Genomic DNA, 19,366 nt, shown 5'->3' with positions numbered 1-19,366 from the left:
CCTCTGGACACAGTACCAATTGCATTTTCCATGGCAGGGCTAGCAAGGTCTCAATTCAGCAGACAATTCCAGGATATGCCTTACACCTGGCTACCACCATTCAAGGTTTATTGTAACATCCAACAGTGACCTATATGGTGAGGGAAGCAATCTTAACTACGACTAACCTCTACTTCAAAATAACAAAATAATATTGAACTTTCTGTCTCCAGTGAGGTAATCATATGGTTTTTATCCTTTAATTTGTAGTATAAATGACACAGGTTTTTCAGATGTTGAAACATCTTTGGATTCCTAGGAGGTGCCCCACTTGGTTCATGGTATATAATTTTGTATACACTATTGTATCACTTTGCCCATATTTTACTGAAAAAATTTTCCTCTATGTTCATGAGTAAGATTAGCGTATACATTAATTTTTCATGCTATGCATGGCCAGGTTCAGCTTTGAGATTTTATAAACTCTATGAAATGGATTAGGTGGCTTGCTTTCTTTTCTATTCTCTGAAAGTTTCTTTAAGATAGGAATTATCAGGTTCTTGATATTTTGATAAAACTCACCTTGTAAACCTTGTCTTTTGGTGAGGTGCAGTTAGGATTACTAATTCCATTTCCTTAGTAGTTACTGGTTGATTTAAATTGCCAAAATCTCTTAGATGGATCATTTTTCTTCTAGACTCAAAATTTTTGTCATAAAGTTAATGGTATTCTTTACAATCATTTTTCATCTCTATATGTAGTTAGGTCTTCTTGTTTTTATCTAAATACTATTCATTTGGGCCTTTTTTCCCCCTCTTTAGTCCTTGCTAGTGGTTTCTCTGGACGTATCTCTTTTGATCAGCCTACAGAGGCTCCCTTGAGGTACAGCCTTCAGCTATTTGCTGTTACAAATAGGAAGGCTTCACCTACCAGAACAATGTGTATTTATTTCTTTATATTTAGCTTTATACTAAAGCTATTAAACCCATAACTTTAGTAGTGCAGTTTTGCTACTCCTTTACTTTCTCCTTTTCTTCTGTATTTTCTCCTTTTGCCAAATTTCTTGTGTCGATTACTACCTATAGTTTTATTGTACAGACTCATTTCTGTGTGAGGCATCATTTTGAGAAAGGGCACCTGTTAAATTTGTTATTCATTATGCATTTACAGAATACACAGTTATAAGTACCTAGTATGTACTGGGCAGCATTGGAAATACTGGGAGTAAATAAGGAAAAGAAATAGTTCATATCAAATCAGATGATTTTTGTACTGTAATATAGTAAAATAAATGACATTCCGTTTCTCTCTCTAATTCTATTTCAGTTATGTAACCAGATGGGCTTTTTAAAAGTTTTTGGACAAATAATTAGATATTTTTGTATAGTACTGTAATTCCGTAACTATTTTGAATCCCATAATGGAGAACATGAAAGTATAAACCTATGGCAAGAATACTATGGCCCTTTATATTTGAGTTCAACTTTAAAATGTCCTGGCCTCATAAATGGTTTCTTCGAGGAAATTTTCACCTTTTTAAATTTATCATAAACAGATGTCCACATTTCCATTCGAAACTACAAAATTTCCGACAATATCCTATGTAACAACTGCAGGAAGTGCACTTCTTGACTTTCAAAAAGTGACTTCCTAAGTGAATGTAACAGTCAAATGGAAGTTTCTTGGGTTTATCTTCCTGGAATGAAAATTGTATACTTTTGCTCAAAAATCTCTAATGGATTAAAAGACAGCTGTCACCATTCCCCAGTAAACATAACAGCTTTTGCAAGATGAGAAAAAAGGCCTAACGTTTTGCAGGAAAAACTGGCAATCTTGTACCAGAATAAAGAAACCTAGAAACGCATTCCAAGCTCCACTAAAATGCAAACTCACTGCTGAAAAACTTTTAAAAATTACAGTTGGACTGTGTATAACTATGTAAAATATTGGCCCCAGGGAGGAAGGAGTATTAAGATTAATGATAATAATATACACCTATACTGTGTTTACTAAGTGACAAGCACTGTTCTTATGTATGTTATTTTCATGTTAATTTCATGTTATAAATTAAAAACAAAACAAAACAAAACTGACAATCTTGTCTTTTCCTGTTAAAATCCTATGGTTAGCAATTGCTAAAGAACTGTGAAGGCTCCAGAAAAAAGTGTGCAGTATGTCTAATTCTTTCCAAAAATGTAAACAGAACAAAAGGGCAGTAATTTCAAAATGCCAGAACTAGGCAAACCAGTGGTGTGTTTTTTTTAACATAGATAAAATCCTTCACACCTCATTATAGAATTTGTTTTAAGCACTGAGCTTGCCTGTAAGAAAATTAACCACTGGGGCCAGAAGTTAATCACACATGATGAAAAGTTCCCTCAGGAAAAGCCAAGATTGCAAACGAGCTAACTCAACCCTGATTACCCATCTGTTAAAAGTTCGCATTTATGACACAGCAGTTGAAGACATAACTGAAACTGGTTGGCTGATTTTTGGCCTCCTCTCTGATTAGCCATTCACAGGCCACAAAGGGACAGTAATTAGTAGTTTGTTTCCTGTTATTTACCTGCGGAGTTTGTTATAGAACTTGCTGGATTAGGGCACCTGGGTGGCTCAGTCAGTTGAGCGTACGCCTTCAGCTCAGATCATGATCTCGCGGTTCGTGAGTTCGACCCTGCGTCCGGCTCTGTGCTGACAGCTCAGAGCCTGGAGCCTGTTTCGGATTCTGTGTCTCCCTCTCTCTCTCTGCCCCTCCCCTGCTCACGCTCTGTGTCTCAAAAATAAATAAACATTAAACAAATTAAAAAAGAAAAGAATTTGCTGGATTTAACAACAAAGGGAAGTTGTGGTCATATCCCATTATTCAGGAATAAGATAGGAACCTGTCTTTGACTAGATTTAGTTCTGAATTTTCAACTGGTACAGAGGGTAATACTGGTTAAATTAAGACCTTTCCTACAGTTACTTACATTGTGAAAACTTATTCAAAGGGCACATTAATATAACCTTTCAAAAATCACACAACAGAAGATCTTCACTAATGTAGTCAGTCTTCTGTGGATGTTTGGACAGTGAAAATCTAGGATAACTCAAACCATACAAATTCCACCTTTTGCTTTCTCCATTAGAATATACACATTGGAGGGGCGCCTAGGTGGCTTGGTCGGTTAAGCGTCCGACTTCAGCTCAGGTCATGATCTCACGGTCCGTGAGTTCGAGCCCCGCGTCGGGCTCTGTGCTGACAGCTCAGAGCCTGGAGCCTGTTTCAGATTCTGTGTCTCCCTCTCTCTCTGCCCCTCCCCTGTTCATGCTCTGTCTCTCTCTGTCTCAAAAATAAATAAACGTTAAAAAAATTTAAAAAAAAAAAAAAAAAAAAAAAAAAGAATATACACATTGGAGATCAAGTTCCAAAAATCTCCTCTACTGAAGATAGTGAGACTTGGGTGTAAGCCACCTAGCCACATTTTGAACGCTTATAGAACGTCAACACCTGATGATGGAAGAGATTCTAATTTAAAAAGTATATTTTACAAAGCATAAGAGACTGTTAAAAACTGAGAACAAACTGAGGGTTGATGGGGGGTGGGAGGGAGGGGGGTGGGGGATGGGTATTGAGGAGGGCACCTTTTGGGATGAGCACTGGGTGTTGTATGGAAACCAATTTGACAATAAATTTCATATATTGGGAAAAAAAAAAGAGAAAAGACAAAAAAAAAAAGTACATTTTGAAAACCTAAATTGACCCAATTAATTTTCAAAATAAGAGTTAATTCATGTTTTCAGTTTATTGTCACACACAAAACATTTTATAAAATAATATGGTAGACTTCCACTTAAACATCTTCATGTAAAAACTTCAGTGCAAGGAAGTGATCACTATTAAGTATGAAGACATCTAAAGCCAGCCAGTAATTTAAGTATAGGGAGGATATTTTTGCGATTCTTCCTAAAAAATGCTGGCACATTCATTAAATGCCCAGATTATAAAAATCACTTAGTATCCACTGCTTATCCTTCAGTATATTTTTATAGCTACGTGGCATCACATTAAATGCTGGTGGACGAAACAGCCTAAGAATCTAAAAACTTTTCAAGGAGCACAATGATTTGAAACCATCGAGGCGAATGCTACCCCCCAAATATTTTTGTATGTAATCTTTTGTCCATTACCACATAACAAGGTAAAAAAGTTGTTATACCTTAAAAAGAAGCTAAAGGAAAACATTTCACTTTTCCTTTAATTTTGGGTGGGGGGAGAGAAAGTGTTTTGTAAGTAAAACATCAAGTTTATGTCAGTTGTACAAATGTCTTCTTTAGGAAAGAGTATTTTGATTCAAAGAATTCTAAAATATTTCATCATTACAAAAAAGGTGTAATTTAAAGCTAAAAAGTTATAACACTGTTAACTAATATAAATCATCCACTAGCATATCCTATTACTTTTCACAAAATCCATAATTAAGGAACAATAGATTAGGTAAAAGATCTCTTTTTCCAACATTTGGTCGAATTAGCTAAGAACCCCTGGGCAAACCACACACCCCAAGTCTCAGGACTATCACCTCTCAAGTGAGGATCCCGGACTAACTGCCCTATTACATCCCTTCCAGTTTACAAATGTGCATAGAATTGTTAAACTAATTTAATCCTTTTGAAAGTGAGGTGTTTTGACCCAATGTAAGTTCCCCACGTTTAAGTAGTAAAGCTGTTCTTTAAACATTTAAGATCTTACCTTAAATTTATTTTCACTATATTTCCCTGTCACCTTAAATGATGAGGTATGACTCACAAGGTCCTCTAACTTCATGGTCTTCCAGACTTGGCGGCTGACAGTGATCAGCGGGTAGAGCTCAGGCCCTGCCTCCCATTCTGTGCAACTTTGGACCACCCTGAGTCTCCAATCAAGGATGATACCACCAGCTCTGTAACTGTTTTAAGGCCCAACAGAGTTATCGTAATATACCAAAGTACTGGTAAACTGCAAATTACCATATGAATGCAAAGAATTGTTACTAAGCCCTAGCTGAAGTTTTCCTGACAACAGAATCTAAACATTTCTTATAAAATATATGTTCTTTGTCAATACTTGTCCATTTATGGTTCTGATCCTTTGGTTACTTGACTGTTCTCACACAGTCAATTTGTCTCCAGCTTTTAATTATGCTTTTAATTGCACCAGGCCTGAGAGTGCTGGTCTTTTCCTGGAGTCTAGAAGTCTGACCTTTCAGTAAGTGAGAATCAAAACCTAAAGATCTCTGTTACTTTAGGAAATGTGGTATGGTCACTCACTTTAAAAGAGTGGTTTCCTAACTGGGCGAGGCATCAGACTCATCTGGGAAGCGTTTTAAAGATTGAGATTCCTGGGCTCTAGCCACAGACAGTCTGATTCTGTATGTCTGGAGTAGAACCCAGAAAAGCTCCTCTGTCTCAAAAGTTCCCCCAGATAATCTCGATAATCTATAGTTCAATTTTGGGGACTCACTGCTTTGCCCTCAATTTCTTTTCTAGAATTTCAGCAGCTGCTAGTTTGTTTTTAGTATAAAAATTTCCCCCTGCATTAATCACAAGAAGCACATTCAGGGGAGACTGCCTACAATCTTGGCTTAGCTTCACAGGGAACTTATTACAATCCCTTGCAATGAAACTAAAAAATGATAAATCACCTTCAGAGTGAAGACAGTGCAGGTAGAGGCTGAAAGGTGGCTGCTGCTTCACTAACATGGCAACTGTTTTCTGCTTCACTTAGAGTCAGTACATCTGAAGACTGTCTTATTACAGCTGTCATTACACACTAATGAAGGATGGCACAACTCCAAAAAACAGAAGGATGGCTAACTAGCTAATCAGTATTATGAAGAAAATGTTTCTAGCAGACATGAACGAAAAGTTCTTTGAAACACACACACACACACACACACACACACACACACACACACACAGCTTTCCGTAGAAACCCAAAGACTTCCGTGCTTCTGAAGTCTACCATAAAGAGAAAAGTTGACCAAAACTACAGGTGTTTAAAAATATGCTCAATTAACTGTGAAAATATAAGTGTAAAATAGGTACGATTTCATCCTTTAGTAGCCTTGACAGACATAAATGGAATTCACTTTCCATCTATTCTACCCAAATAGTTAATTCTGAAAATAACACATGACGTATTTGGTATAATGTGGTTCTGAACATCATCCCTTCCAAATTTAATACAGAAGCCACATTTGGATTTTCCAGGTGTCCCGAACGGATCTAGGCACTGCGAAATGTTGTCATGTCTTTTGGTTCTCTGCTAGGGACGCACCAGTCATCAGCCTCGTGGTTGGTGTTGTAGTGCTTCCAGGCAGCTTTGTTATACACCGGGAGTCTTTCTATCGAGTCTGTTGACAGAGCCTGAAAGAAAGAGCAAGACTTAAAAGTCTGGCGCTTTTTTTTTAGAATCCACTATTTGAGAAAATATACAATGGCAAAAAGGTCATTACGAATTAAACAGTACTTTATTGGATTCGTATTTTACTAATCATTAACAGCATGTACGTACATTATGAAACAGTGTACATATTTGAAACGCGTTATTTACTAAGTCTATTGCGCTGCTGGGTGTGCATATTGCTTTACTGTTTTGTTTGCAGTAATTGTCCAGCCAGCCTGGAAGCTGCTGGATTGAAATTTTACACAGGGAAAGGAGATGCCTCTTATAAAAACACGACCGAGACCTTGGTTAACTGAAAAAATCAGTTAAGTGTAAAAGCATAAAAATTGACATATGTACCTTAACATATAATTATACAATCATTTAATGAACTCTATTTCAATTATTTGTTAGAAGAAATACTATTTTTTTCAGCAGCCATCCTAAAAAGATTCTCGATAAATACAAAACTATGTCTAAGGCATCTTGGCTTTTGCTTGAAAAATTCTTGGCCTTGGGTTTGATCCTGTGTTTCTTCTCCTACCATTAAAGCCACCAATTTGTTATGGCATATGGGATTTCTGCATTGTGCATAATTCCATGTTTCCAACATACCATCACCATTAATTCACTGTTCTATTTCAGTTTCCTGTAAATCAGTGGAATCTGAGATAGACTATGTTTTTCCTGATCTTCTTCAAGTTAAGATATTTTAGCAGGAATTCAACGTTAAGCCACAGGTATTAAGATGCAGCAAATATTAAACAGGAAATCTCTTTCCGATAATGGTAAGGAAGGTCTTTGACACTGATTTTAATGATTTTATAAGATTCCTGTCTTCTATTTTTTTCCAAAGTGGAATTAAAAACCTTTCACCTATATATTCTCTTTAAATATGCCAGAACTGCCAGAACCCCTTATTCTTCTGTAGGCTAGATCAAAAATGTTACATTTGCTAATAAAAATGTTACCTTCATGTCGCCCTTTTAAAGTTACTCACAATTGAGCTGGTTTAAAAAAAAATTATTATCTTGGAAGAATTTAACCTTTTCAGATAAATTTAGTTTTTCCAATATACAGTCTTCAGCATTTCCTATAAAATAGGTGCCATCTAGTGGCCAGACCAAGAAACTTGAGTCACTCTATGAGGTACCAGTGGGCTGATGGGGCTCAGTACTCTAACCCTGTAAAATATGCTGATCTTTGCATAAACACATGGAACATCACAGGCCAGTAGGCTAACTGCTTGTGTTCCCACAAGGTGAGCTATATGCTTACCAAGAATCACCTGTCTTGTTCCCAAATCTGTTAGGCACTTCTATCATTGTAATTACATAATGTAATCAAGTACTAAACAAGTACTGCTTAAACAAAATGAAAAACAAGGGTGGGGGCAGGTTCTTTGAAAACTAAGATGAATGCTTTGGAAAGACTTATGAAGGAAAGTCACATAAAAATTGCCATCAAATCCGAGTCAGAAGACATCTGTAAGGGACTACATATAAATAAGAAAGGATTATGCACTTGATTGTTTCTTTGTTTAAAGAAATCAAAACAATGCATTATAAGTATAGCTTCTGCAAGAAAGACTACTGAAACTTGAATCTGCAGACTCCTATTCAAAGAAAAGACCATGGCAGTACATCAAAAAAAGATTGGTGGATCAATGTCCATTCATGTGTTTTATATTAAAATTAAACTTCTATGATATATAACTTTTTATGATTCCCCACTTCATTTTTTTAATATGAAATTTATTGTCAAATTGATTTCCATACAACACCCAGCGCTCATCCCAACAGGTGCCCTCCTCAATGCCCATTACCCACTCTCCCCTCCCTCCCACCCCCCATCAACCCTCAGTTTATTCTCAGTTTTTAAGAGTCTCTTATGGTTTGGCTCTCTCCCTCTCTAACTTTTTTTTTTCCCCTTCCCCTCCCCCATGGCCTTCTGTTAAGTTTCTCAGGATCCACATAAGAGTGAAAACATATGGTATCTGTCTTTCTCTGTATGACTTATTTCACTTAGCATAACACTCTCCAGTTCCATCCATGTTGCTACAAAGGGCCATATTTCGTTCTTTCTCATTGCCATGTAGTACTCCATTGTGTATATAAACCACAATTTCTTTATCCATTCATCAGCTGATGGACATTTAGGCTGTTTCCATAATTTGGTTATTGTTGAGAGTGCTGCTATAAACATTGGGGTACAAGTGCCTCTATGCATCAGCACTCCTGTATCCCTTGGGTAAATTCCTAGCAGTGCTGTTGCTGGGTCATAGGGTAGATCTATTTTTAATTTTTTGAGGAACCTCCACACTGTTTTCCAGAATGGCTGCATCAGTTTGCATTCCCACCAACAGTGCAAGAGGGTTCTCGTTTCTCCATATCCTCTCCAGCATCTATAGTCTCCTGATTTGTTCATTTTAGCCACTCTGACTAGCATGATGTGGTATATGATTCCCCACTTCAACCTGACTTTTTTTCTAACAACCATAGTCCTGATCATTTCAGATTAGAGTGTGTCTTTTCCCATAGTCAAAGAGATCATTTGTGAATATAGATGAGATCCTACATAAAAACCACATTCTTATATTTTAATAGCAATGAGGTTAAAGAAAATTTCATTAAAGCTACATATTGGCATCTTTTCTCATAACCAAAAGAAGTATTATTAAATCGAAAAGACTATGTTATTACCTTAATGTAGATAACTGCATCTGTCCCATAACCCTCTAGAGAATATAGCTTTAGGTCTCCTTGGAAGTACTGGGCATAAAGACGTGATATGGGCAATCCATAACCAAAACCAGCCTGTTTGATGAGAAAAATGAAATTCTATTCAGAAAGCCACACAGTAAAATACTTTTCTAGTTAAAATAAATGCTTCTGAGTATCCCATGGCTATCAGAGCCTGCATGTAAGAGATCATTAATACCTAACTACTAATACTGATCAGACGGAAGCCTAGTTGGGTACTACATTAGATGACTCCCCGCTGGTCATTTAAAACTCATTCTTTTTTCTGTAGAATGACTCCTGTAGATCTAGAACAGCACATTGCTTTTCTTCGCTGCCATGCTCTACAGTATCCCAGTATTGCTTTCGGCAATATCACATAAAACATGTTCTTTCTCTTAGGAGCAAGAGTAGAAAAAGCTTTGTTGCAGCCTCAGAGATACATACATCTTTTGACTTCATACCATGAATTTCCAGCCTGTGTTCTGAACCTGGATAGATCAATAATAGGTCCACTTTCCTACTCACTGACAAGTCACTTCCCTGCTTAAAAACCTACAAAGCACATCACCGCTAACACCACGCCCTACCCACCCGCCATCCCCAACCCACTGCCTTGAGATAAAATTCAAGCTTCTAAAAAGAGCTTTCAAGACCTGATCAGACCAGGTCTCTGCCTCCCACCTTCCAGTCCAGCTGAACCAAATCTCCTGCTCTTAAGTTCCTCAAACAAATGTTAGTTTTCACTTCTGTGTCTTTGTTCATCCTGTTCCCAGTATCTGGAATGGCCTTCTTTACCTGAATAAATCCTACAGATTCTTTAATGCAAAGCAAAACATTTGGACAAATGTAAAAACAGTTTTTATCACCAAGTCAGATGTTCGATGATATTCCATGTTAACACTTCAGTTAAGAGTTTATGTGGATTCGGGAATCAGAATGCTATTAACAAATGCAGGCTCTGGCTTTACCTACCTCTACCATTTATTACTTGACTTTTCCAACCAGAGTTTCTGTTTATCCCTCCAAATCAACAACCCATTCTCCACATTACTTCTTGCCCTGGGAGGATTATATCAGTGGATCCCCCTGCCCTCTGCTTCCAGTGGGTCCAGCCAATGGGGAAGTCTGTAGGAGTTCAGGGGGAGTCAAGTCAGGATATTTATTCCTCTGCTTCCTTCCTGTTGAGTTGCTTCCCTTGGGGCTGGACCACTGAGTGTAAGCAGCTGCTCTGTTACTATCTCTTCTTCTGGGTTCTGCCAACTTCTCCTTCTCCCTTTGATTCAGGGTGGGAACAGCTCTATGCTGCCAGCCCTGGATCCCTATACTACCCATGCCCGTAGCTCTGTAATTTGTTTGTCAATATGCCTTCCTTGCATTATAATTTGAATGAGCTATTTCATTCCTTGGTTGGGACCCTGACTGATGCATTAAATGGTCCCAGAAATAGCCTCTAGGAAACTGCACAAGCCATGTGGCTCAGGATCCCGTGGTACCTGATCTACTTGATCACCTGCCTCTACCTCAACCACACACAGGGACTCACAGGGCTTCCCCCATAAACAGTTAACAGGGAAAGAGAACACCATGGGCCTGGTGCACCCACAACCTACATGTTTGCCAGCACCAGCCAAAGTGGACTGCCCTTTCGCTACGACCCTTCTCAGAGGCAGGCCTGAAAGGTGGGCGTGAAGTGAATCCTACCAGCGGGCAGAGCTGGGAGTTCTGCAACTACAGGGACTCACAGGCAGTGGCAAGGAAGCTGGCTGGCCGGTCAGGGACTTAGAACAAAACTGGGTAACTAATGAGAAGAAGGTCTAGAAGAGAGAAATGTGGATGGTTGTCTCTGAACAGGCTTCCACTGTGAAGATATTCTGTCCATGCAGATGCCCACCAGGAGGTGTCCACATGGAGGAAGCACTCAGTAACCAGGCAGACGAGATGGTCACACCCGTGGATGTCAAGCAGCACTTCTCCAGCTGTCCCAGTGCTGGCTTACTGGGTCTACTTACAAAGTGGCTGTGACACGAGGAGGGAAGCTCTGTAAGAGCCTAATGGTGGTCTTAGCCTTGGTAAGTCTGTGTCGATGTACAGAGAAGCCTGTGCCATGCCATACCTCTTGTTTTCTTAAAAATTCACGTAAGTGTTGCATCCTAAATAACAAACACTTATACGGCATTTACTACGTGCCAGGCACCATAAAAAGTAATTCTACGTATATTAACTCAATCCTCACAACAACTTGATTTTTAAAGTTAGGAAAACTACAGCATTAAAAGTTCAATAATTTTCTCAAAGCTATACAGCCAGGATAGAGTGGAGTGGGGAAGGGAATCAGACAGTTTTGATCCAGAGTCTGGACTGGTATTCTATGCCACTCTTCATAAAAATTCTACAATAGTTATTACGAAGCGGTATAGCTAAGAATCTAAGAAGATGCTCCTGTTTATTATTTGACCATGTCTGCCTGTTGGCACATGGATGCACATGTATCTCAATTTGAGAAGCACATCCCTGGAGTAATCATTTTAAAAGTATGGTAAGAACATGAACTATATTACAGTTATAATGACAGAATCTGTGCTGTGTAACAAGTAAAACTGTTAGAATAAAGTCCTTCTAGGAACTTCTTAGAAAGAACCTAAAATAGACCCATCTGGTACTGTATGTCATCATGTTACTGCATAACCCCAATGCATATGTCAGAGAAGTTTTAAAGCCCAGAAGAACAGCTCTTCCAGAGTTACAGGTCAGAGATTTGGCAAAGTGCTTTTCTAGGGGTTAGAGGACAAGGATGGAACCAGTTCAAAAGCTGATCACATTATATCTGAAAATAGGTAGCTGAGATCAATAAAAACCACCATCACAACAAAAATAATTTGAGCCTTTTCCAGGCTGGTGATTAGATGATCAGCACTCTAGTCTTTTTTCTGAGTCTAGAATATGAGTTCTTTCTAATTATCAGTACTTGAGGAAAAAGAAACCAACACTGAAGATTAAATCAGTGTTGGCCAAATGCTAGTAAAACCGTAATTTAGTCTTCACGTTAGAGATGGTGTATCAAAACATGGTTAACCACATGAACACTACTGACACATCACTATCAAGTGAGGCAACGAGAACTGTAAAACAATACTTTGTCTTGTGCTCTTTTCTTTTAAATTTTTTTTTTCAACGTTTTTTTATTTATTTTGGGACAGAGAGAGACAGAGCATGAACGGGGGAGGGGCAGAGAGAGAGGGAGACACAGAATCGGAAACAGGCTCCAGGCTCCGAGCCATCAGCCCAGAGCCTGACGCGGGGCTCGAACTCACAGACCGCGAGATCGTGACCTGGCTGAAGTCGGACGCTTAACCGACTGCGCCACCCAGGCGCCCCATGCTCTTTTCTTTTAAAAACATTTTTTTTGGGGCACCTGGGTGGCTCAGTTGGCTGAGCGTCCAATCAGCTCAGGTCATGATCTTGCGGTTTGTGAGTTCGAGCCCCATGTTGGGCTTGTGCTGACAGCTCAGAGCCTGAAGCCTGCTTTGGATTCTGTCTCCTCCTCTCTCTGCCCCTCCCATGTTCATGCTCTGTCTCTCTCTGTCTCTCAATAATAAATAAACATTAAAAAAATTTTTTTTAATAAATAAAAAATTAAAAAAATTTTTTAATGTTTTAAAATTTACTTTTGAGAGAAAGAGACACAGAGTGAGCAGGGGAGGGGCAGACAGAGAGAGGGAGACACAGAATCCGAAGCAGTCTCCAGGCTCTGAGCTGTCAGCACAAGCCTGACGTTGGGCTCCAACTCACGAACTGTGAGATCATGACCTGAGCCGAAGTCAGACGCTCAACTGACCAAACCACCCAGGCGCCCCATGTCTTGTGCTCTTTTCAATCAAAAGAAGAAACCAGCCAAAGGCTGTTTAAATTTAGAGGAAAGTGTTTTTCTATTAGCTTCCTTTCTTCCTTAGGGGTACCCTACACAAGTGCTTACCTGATTTATTTGGTAATTTATTTGGTACTTATTTATTTTTTTGGCAATTCACAAAAACACACTTCATTCTTTCTTTTCTTTTTCTTTTTTGTACTTCACTATTTCTTGATCACATACCAGGGGCACTGCTCGAGATGTCTCAACACGAGGCCGGGGTGCAGTTGAGTACATGTAGTTGAAGAGTCTGTCAATTTTCCTCAAAGGAACACCACCTCCTCGGTCACTCATCTACGGTGAGAAAGGATCATGCCCTATGACCAAGTCCCATAAACAGCAAAACACCAACACACAACTGCTGGCTGGAGAATACTGCTTTTCAAAAACAAGTACCATGCAATCCAAGTTACAAGTGTAAGCAGTTTCCTCACTGGTAGACTTCATACAACTCCTCCAGTATGGACAATTCTAACACATAACAAACTGCATCACAATACAGAGTCAATGCTGTGGCTCTGTATATTTACTCAAGTCACACACAAACAGTACAGTGGGAACAGAATGGGGCATAAACTAAGTCTATCTTGGATGTAACAATAAATTTGTTAATCCTTTCTGGTGGGTGGTTTGACAATCAGATTCAAAATGCATGTACACTTTGACCCAACAGTGCTTTCCCTAGAAGTATGCAAAGTATGTATGAGGATATCCATCACAGCACTATGTAGAATAGCTAAAAGTGGATTACAATCTACAGTCCTCCGCTCTACCAACTGAGCTATCGAAGGCTCCGCTAAGTGGATTACAATCTTAATGGAGGACTATTTAAGTAAACTAATGCACATTCTAAAATAGAATACTATTGAGCCATTACATATAATGTTGAACTGTATATACTGGCATGAAAGAGGTCCACAAGACATTGTTCAGCTGCACAGAACCCCAGACAGCTTTCTGGTGAGTTTTTAAAGTACACTGGTCTTTATATTGTTCTAATGTCATTTCTCAACTCAAATCATACGGTAGGTGGAATTTAGTAATTTATTTACAGACTATTTCATTCTGTTTCCTTCATAGTTAATATGGTCTTATTTCCTATTTATAGTTTACATTCTCATCTATTACAGTTATTTTCTTTTGTCACAAAATCTAAATTGATTTTACTATCTATGACATTATACAGTTGTCATAAACAAATCTGCTTTAACATATGTGTGTATATGAATGAATGAACAAATGAATAGATAGACAGACAGATAGATAGCACTGAATGGTTAAAAAGTCACTAGGCTAGGGATGTCTGGCTGGCTTAGTTGGTAAAGCATCCTGACTCTTGATCTCAGGGTCGTGAGTTGGAGCCCCATGCTGGGTGCAGAGATACTTAAAAAAAGTAAAAAAAATAAAAGTAAAGACTTGGTCACAAATAAGTTTAAAAGCACGTTATTAAAAAAAAAAAGTCAATAGGCTGGACGGATTATAGTTGAGTTTTTATATGATCTTTAAATATCTTTACAGTATGTATATATACTACTTTCATAATAAAAGTTACATAGATATTTTAATTTTTAAAATAAAAATCTGCTTTGAAATACCATTTGATGGCTTGCCTTTGATATATCTACAATTAGAAAATTACAATATAAGGCAAAAATATATAAAGACTTTAATCAGAACCTGTATGTACATGTGCTTGAAATTGTTCTTGGCTTTGAATTCAAAGCCCAGTGATGAGATTTATTTTAGTAAGATTAATAAAGAGCTGAGTATTTTCTGAGATCCATCAATTTGTTAATTATTCATTCTTTAATGCTCTGCTGCACGTTTGCTGGTAACATGAATAAGAAGCGTGGGTGTTCCATAAATATTAACTAAATATATTAGAATAGATATTACGATTAAAAGGTAGACTTCAATAAATACTTCCTGGTTTTCCTTAACCTTTGGCCAGACAGATTATAGCAATCTTGTAGGAAACAAGAAGTGATTTCTAGCCAGAGGCCAGTATTAGAAAAGCAGAGAGCTGAGCATAAAGGACAGAGGTGACTTTGAGAAGTGTCATCTTATTAGAGGTGAAGGGGGTAAATTAAGCCATAGGAATGTAGTTAAAAACTGAGAAAGGTAACCCCTCTTTGTTTTGCAGCCAAAAACATAATAAACTGGAACCAGCAGATTTTTAAAGTGGTCAAAAGAGTTTCCAAGAGAATTGTACCAAATGATATTACACCAGAGTATTTGAGTTCTGTGGAAAAAGGGAAGGAGGGATTAATAGTAGAGAAGGACAGACGGTTGGTCAGTACATATTTAAGAATGGAAGACTGACAACAAATATATTGAGAAAGATGTGAAAATTAAAAATTTTCTGATTAAGATAATTTGAAGAAAAAAAATCTAGAATCACAGGAACAAACCTACATAAAGGAAATATCAAGAGATTATGAAAGAGATCATGGTGTAGAGTAACGTCAACAAAAAGCCTTAGAAAGAGAAGTCTGGCAATTATGTTCAAAGTTTTCTCTTTAGTGTGTGAAATCACCACATCTCAATGTCATCTAACCAAGAGTTACTATCCCTAAATTCCTGTTCCCAATAACACTGGCCTCCCTGGGCTAATTCACGTGAATTTCAGGTCCAAGGGAAATGAACCACTACTAACTTGATGACAGCTCTAAAGGAAAGAGATTTATTAACCCTAAACTCACCCAGAGCTCCTGAGGTTTCTTACTCAAGAGCTTATCAATGTCAAGTTTGTAAAATCACCAACAGGGTATGAACCAAGACATTTACATTTTAATTTAAAAGATGTGGCTGTAACATTTATGTTATTTACTGAATACAGTAAATACATCAAATCTGAAAGAGCAGCTCCATTCGAATGCTGGAAAAAAAACAATTGTCTCACAGGATTCTTAGCAGAGGAGAAAAAAGGTGAAAAATGTCAAAAATTTGAATAAGCTAAAAGAATGGGATAAAGACTATATAGGGGCACCTGGGGGGCTCACTCAGGAACCCGCCTCTTAATTTTGGCTCAGTTCATGAGACTGAGTCACACACTGGCCTCTGCAATGACAATGCAGAGCCTGCCTGGGATTCTCTCTCTCTCTCTGCCCCTCCCCTGCTCTCTCTCTCTCTCAAAATAAATAAATAAACATTAAAAAAAAAAAAGACTACGTAAAAACTCAACTTTAAGCCATCCTGTTGACTTTTTAATACATATCATTCAGCATTATTTTTCTCTCTACATATCTGTATAAATATGTTAAAAGCAGACCTTGAGCCTGAAAATCTAGTATTAGTGATAGGGATGAAAACTCTACTGAAGAAAATTAAAGCAAGCATTTAATAGGAGTAGAGATAACAGGAGCAGGTGCAGTCAAGTGACTATGCCTAATATGGGTAGAGTTTTTAGAGACCTCTAGAACAGTCTGTTCAAGACCCTTATGAGCCTTTCTTTCTTTTTTTAAAAAACAAGTTTATTGAAATAATTCACATGCCATAAAATTCACCTATGTAAAATGTAAAAGCTGAATGGTTTTTAATACAGTCACAGATATGTACAACCATCACCACAAATTTTAGATTATTTTCATTACTTCAAAAAGAAATCCTGAACTCTTTACTGATCACACTCCTAAGAAAACACTAGTCCTTTTCTTGTCTTTATACATTTGCCCACTTTGGACATTTCACATATATAGAATTGTATGTGTTTTTTGTGATTGGTTTCTTTTACTTAGTGTCATCTTTCCAGTGTTGTAGCAGCCACGTTGTAGCAGATACCAATACTTCATTCCTTTTATGGCCCAATAATATTCCATTATGTGGCTATATCACATTTTGTTGATCTGTTTTTTAGTTGATGGACATCTGGGCCATTTCCAGTTTTTGGCTATTATGAATAATGCTGCTATGAACCTGCTTGTATAAGTTTTAGCTTGAATATCTGTTCTCAGTCCTTTGGTGTATACACTTAGGAATGGAACTGCCACGTCATTATAAAGCTTTCTTTACACCAAAGAGACAGATTCCCCAAACAGAGCCTGTCCACCAGCACAGGACAAATCTCTGCTAAGTGTCTAAGACCTCAGTGAATCTTGATCTATGCTGTGATGGATGATCACAAGTGAAAGAAAACAGCTACAGACCAACATGTAAAAACACATGAAAGAGAAACAGAAAAAGGTATGAGAAAGACACTACTGTAGCACAACTGAGGCCCCAAAGCAGAAGACATGTGGGACTTACTTTGAATCAAGTAAACCTTAATGAGCAAATAGCTGACACACAACTAAAAAATAGACATACTTTAGCATCTGGGCTGAAAAAAAGTGATGCATTCCCATTACATTTTTAGCACACAGATGGTATCTGCCATATATTTATTTGTGTCTCACTCTTTTTAAATGAACAGCCAAGAGAGATAAACAGAAAAAAGAAATTCAGAGGGAAAAGTGTAGAGAGTTAAGGTATACTAATTAAAAAAAATTTTTTTAACGTTTATTTATTTTTGAAAGAGAGACAGAGACAGAGCACGAGTGGGGTAGGAGCAGAGAAAGAGGGAGACACCAAATCAGGCTCCAGGCTCTGAGCTGTCAGCATAGAGCCTGATGCAGGGCTCAAACCCATGAATAGCGAGATCATGACCTGAGCCGAAGTTGGACACTCAAGCGACTGAGCCACCCAGGCGCCCGGCATACTAATTTTTTAAAAAAATACAGCTATTATTACCACCCTCAGAGTGATAATAGAAGATAAAACTGAAACAGAATGCTCTAAAAAAGGAATAATAAAAAACAAAGAGTTCCTGGAAATTTACAATAAGATCATGGAAATGAAAATTCAATAGAAGAGTTGGAAATTCAAAGTCAAGGACATCTCACAGAGTAGAATGAAAAGTTTAAAGAGATAAAAAGCAGGAGAAAAGGATAAGGAAAATCAGGGATCAATTCATGAAGACCAGCATCCTCCAAATAAGACTATCAAAAAGTGAAGCAGTAGGGAAGAAAGTGCCAAGGACACAACGGAAATTCTAAGGGCCTGGACCAATGAGTAAGAAAAAACCCACACCAAGTCACATCATTATGAAATTTCAGAACAGAGCTGAAGAAAAGATCTTAAAAGCTTCAGTTAAAACAAACAAAACACTAAAGCCTGACATCTAAAACTGGGCCTGTATGAAGGAACAGGAAATGGAATAAGCAAAAGTCTTCTCAAAAAGAATAGCAAGAGGGACATCAGCAAAAATTGTAGAAAAAGGAGTCTCTCATCCATGAAAGCACCAAGAAAAAGGCAAATACTGTCAGAATCAAATTTGTTCAGAACTCCAAAATTAACCAAAGGTTTGCAGCAATTTAGGGAACACTTAGGCAAAACAAAACCAGTGGACTCTGTGGTGTTTTAACTTGGCTTATTCCCACCCCCATCTCCACTCCCATCAATAACATGCAATCAGAGTGAAACTGGCATCCTGGCAGCCGCTGGGAAGGCTATCTTTCTTTGGCCTGATTTTGAGCTCCCCAGTGCAAAATGTCTTGTATACACCCACCCCTGATCCTCAGAAATATGTCAAAAACAATTAGAGATAATTGATTAACCTGAAGTTTGCCTAAAGCAGTGTACAACAGTTAAGGCAAACAATAAATTAACTAAAAACCTTAATAGGAAAAGCGAGGGAATGAGATGTCTTTAGGGGCTTACAAAAGCTCAGGGATATCCTGGGAATCTAGAAGGTCATGCTTATGTGCAGGGCTATGTTCACGTTCAGGAAAGGTTTCATTTCTGACTGACCTTGAGGTTCTGTAAAGGACCTCAAAGTTAATTTGAAGTTGTTAACTGCTGGGTTGAGTGTTGAAAGTGTGCCCCAATATATACACGGAGCCCCTTTACAAAGACTGGAAGACAGCAGGTATTTAAGGAACTCTCAGTCCAATCATAAGTTGATCACTAAGCTAACCAAGTATATGTGGCCATACACATTACAGAATAAAGACTTTACAGAAATAGTTTAAACAGTCACTAAACAAACAAAACAACCAATCTTTGGGAGAGGGTAAGTATGTGATCTTCAGAGTTGTCACATTATGTTATTTTGAATGTCTAATTTTCAATAGAAATTACAAGAGATGCAAAGAAAAATGTATGGCCCATGCACAGGGGAAAAAACGGAATCAAGAGACACTATATCTGAGGAAACTAATGACTTTAAGTCAGCTATTTTAAATATTTTGAAAGAACTAAAGGAAACCATTTTAAAAGTACTGAAGTTAGAGGATGATATCTCCCCAAATAGAGAACAGCAATAAAATATATATATAAATTATATAAGAGAAC

At 37.9% G+C, this 19,366-nt stretch overlaps 1 protein-coding gene across 1 annotated transcript in view; it reads right to left on the bottom strand.

Moving 5' to 3' along the window:
* Positions 1–3,745: 3,745 nt before the first annotated feature.
* The window catches only part of PDK1 (pyruvate dehydrogenase kinase 1), a 33,237-nt gene continuing 17,616 nt past the window's right edge, over positions 3,746–19,366 (bottom strand). Inside the window, exons 9-11 of the mRNA XM_042994710.1 lie at positions 13,220–13,330; positions 9,088–9,201; positions 3,746–6,366 (exon numbers count right to left, since the gene is read on the bottom strand). Coding sequence (XP_042850644.1) covers positions 6,226–6,366; positions 9,088–9,201; positions 13,220–13,330 — 366 coding nt within the window. The 3' untranslated portion in view covers positions 3,746–6,225. The remainder of the gene's footprint in view (positions 6,367–9,087; positions 9,202–13,219; positions 13,331–19,366) is intronic.

This window comes from Panthera tigris, chromosome C1 (assembly GCF_018350195.1).
Source record: "Panthera tigris isolate Pti1 chromosome C1, P.tigris_Pti1_mat1.1, whole genome shotgun sequence".
Taxonomy (NCBI): Eukaryota; Metazoa; Chordata; class Mammalia; order Carnivora; family Felidae; genus Panthera; species Panthera tigris.
This window is presented reverse-complemented; position numbering and strand designations above follow the sequence as displayed.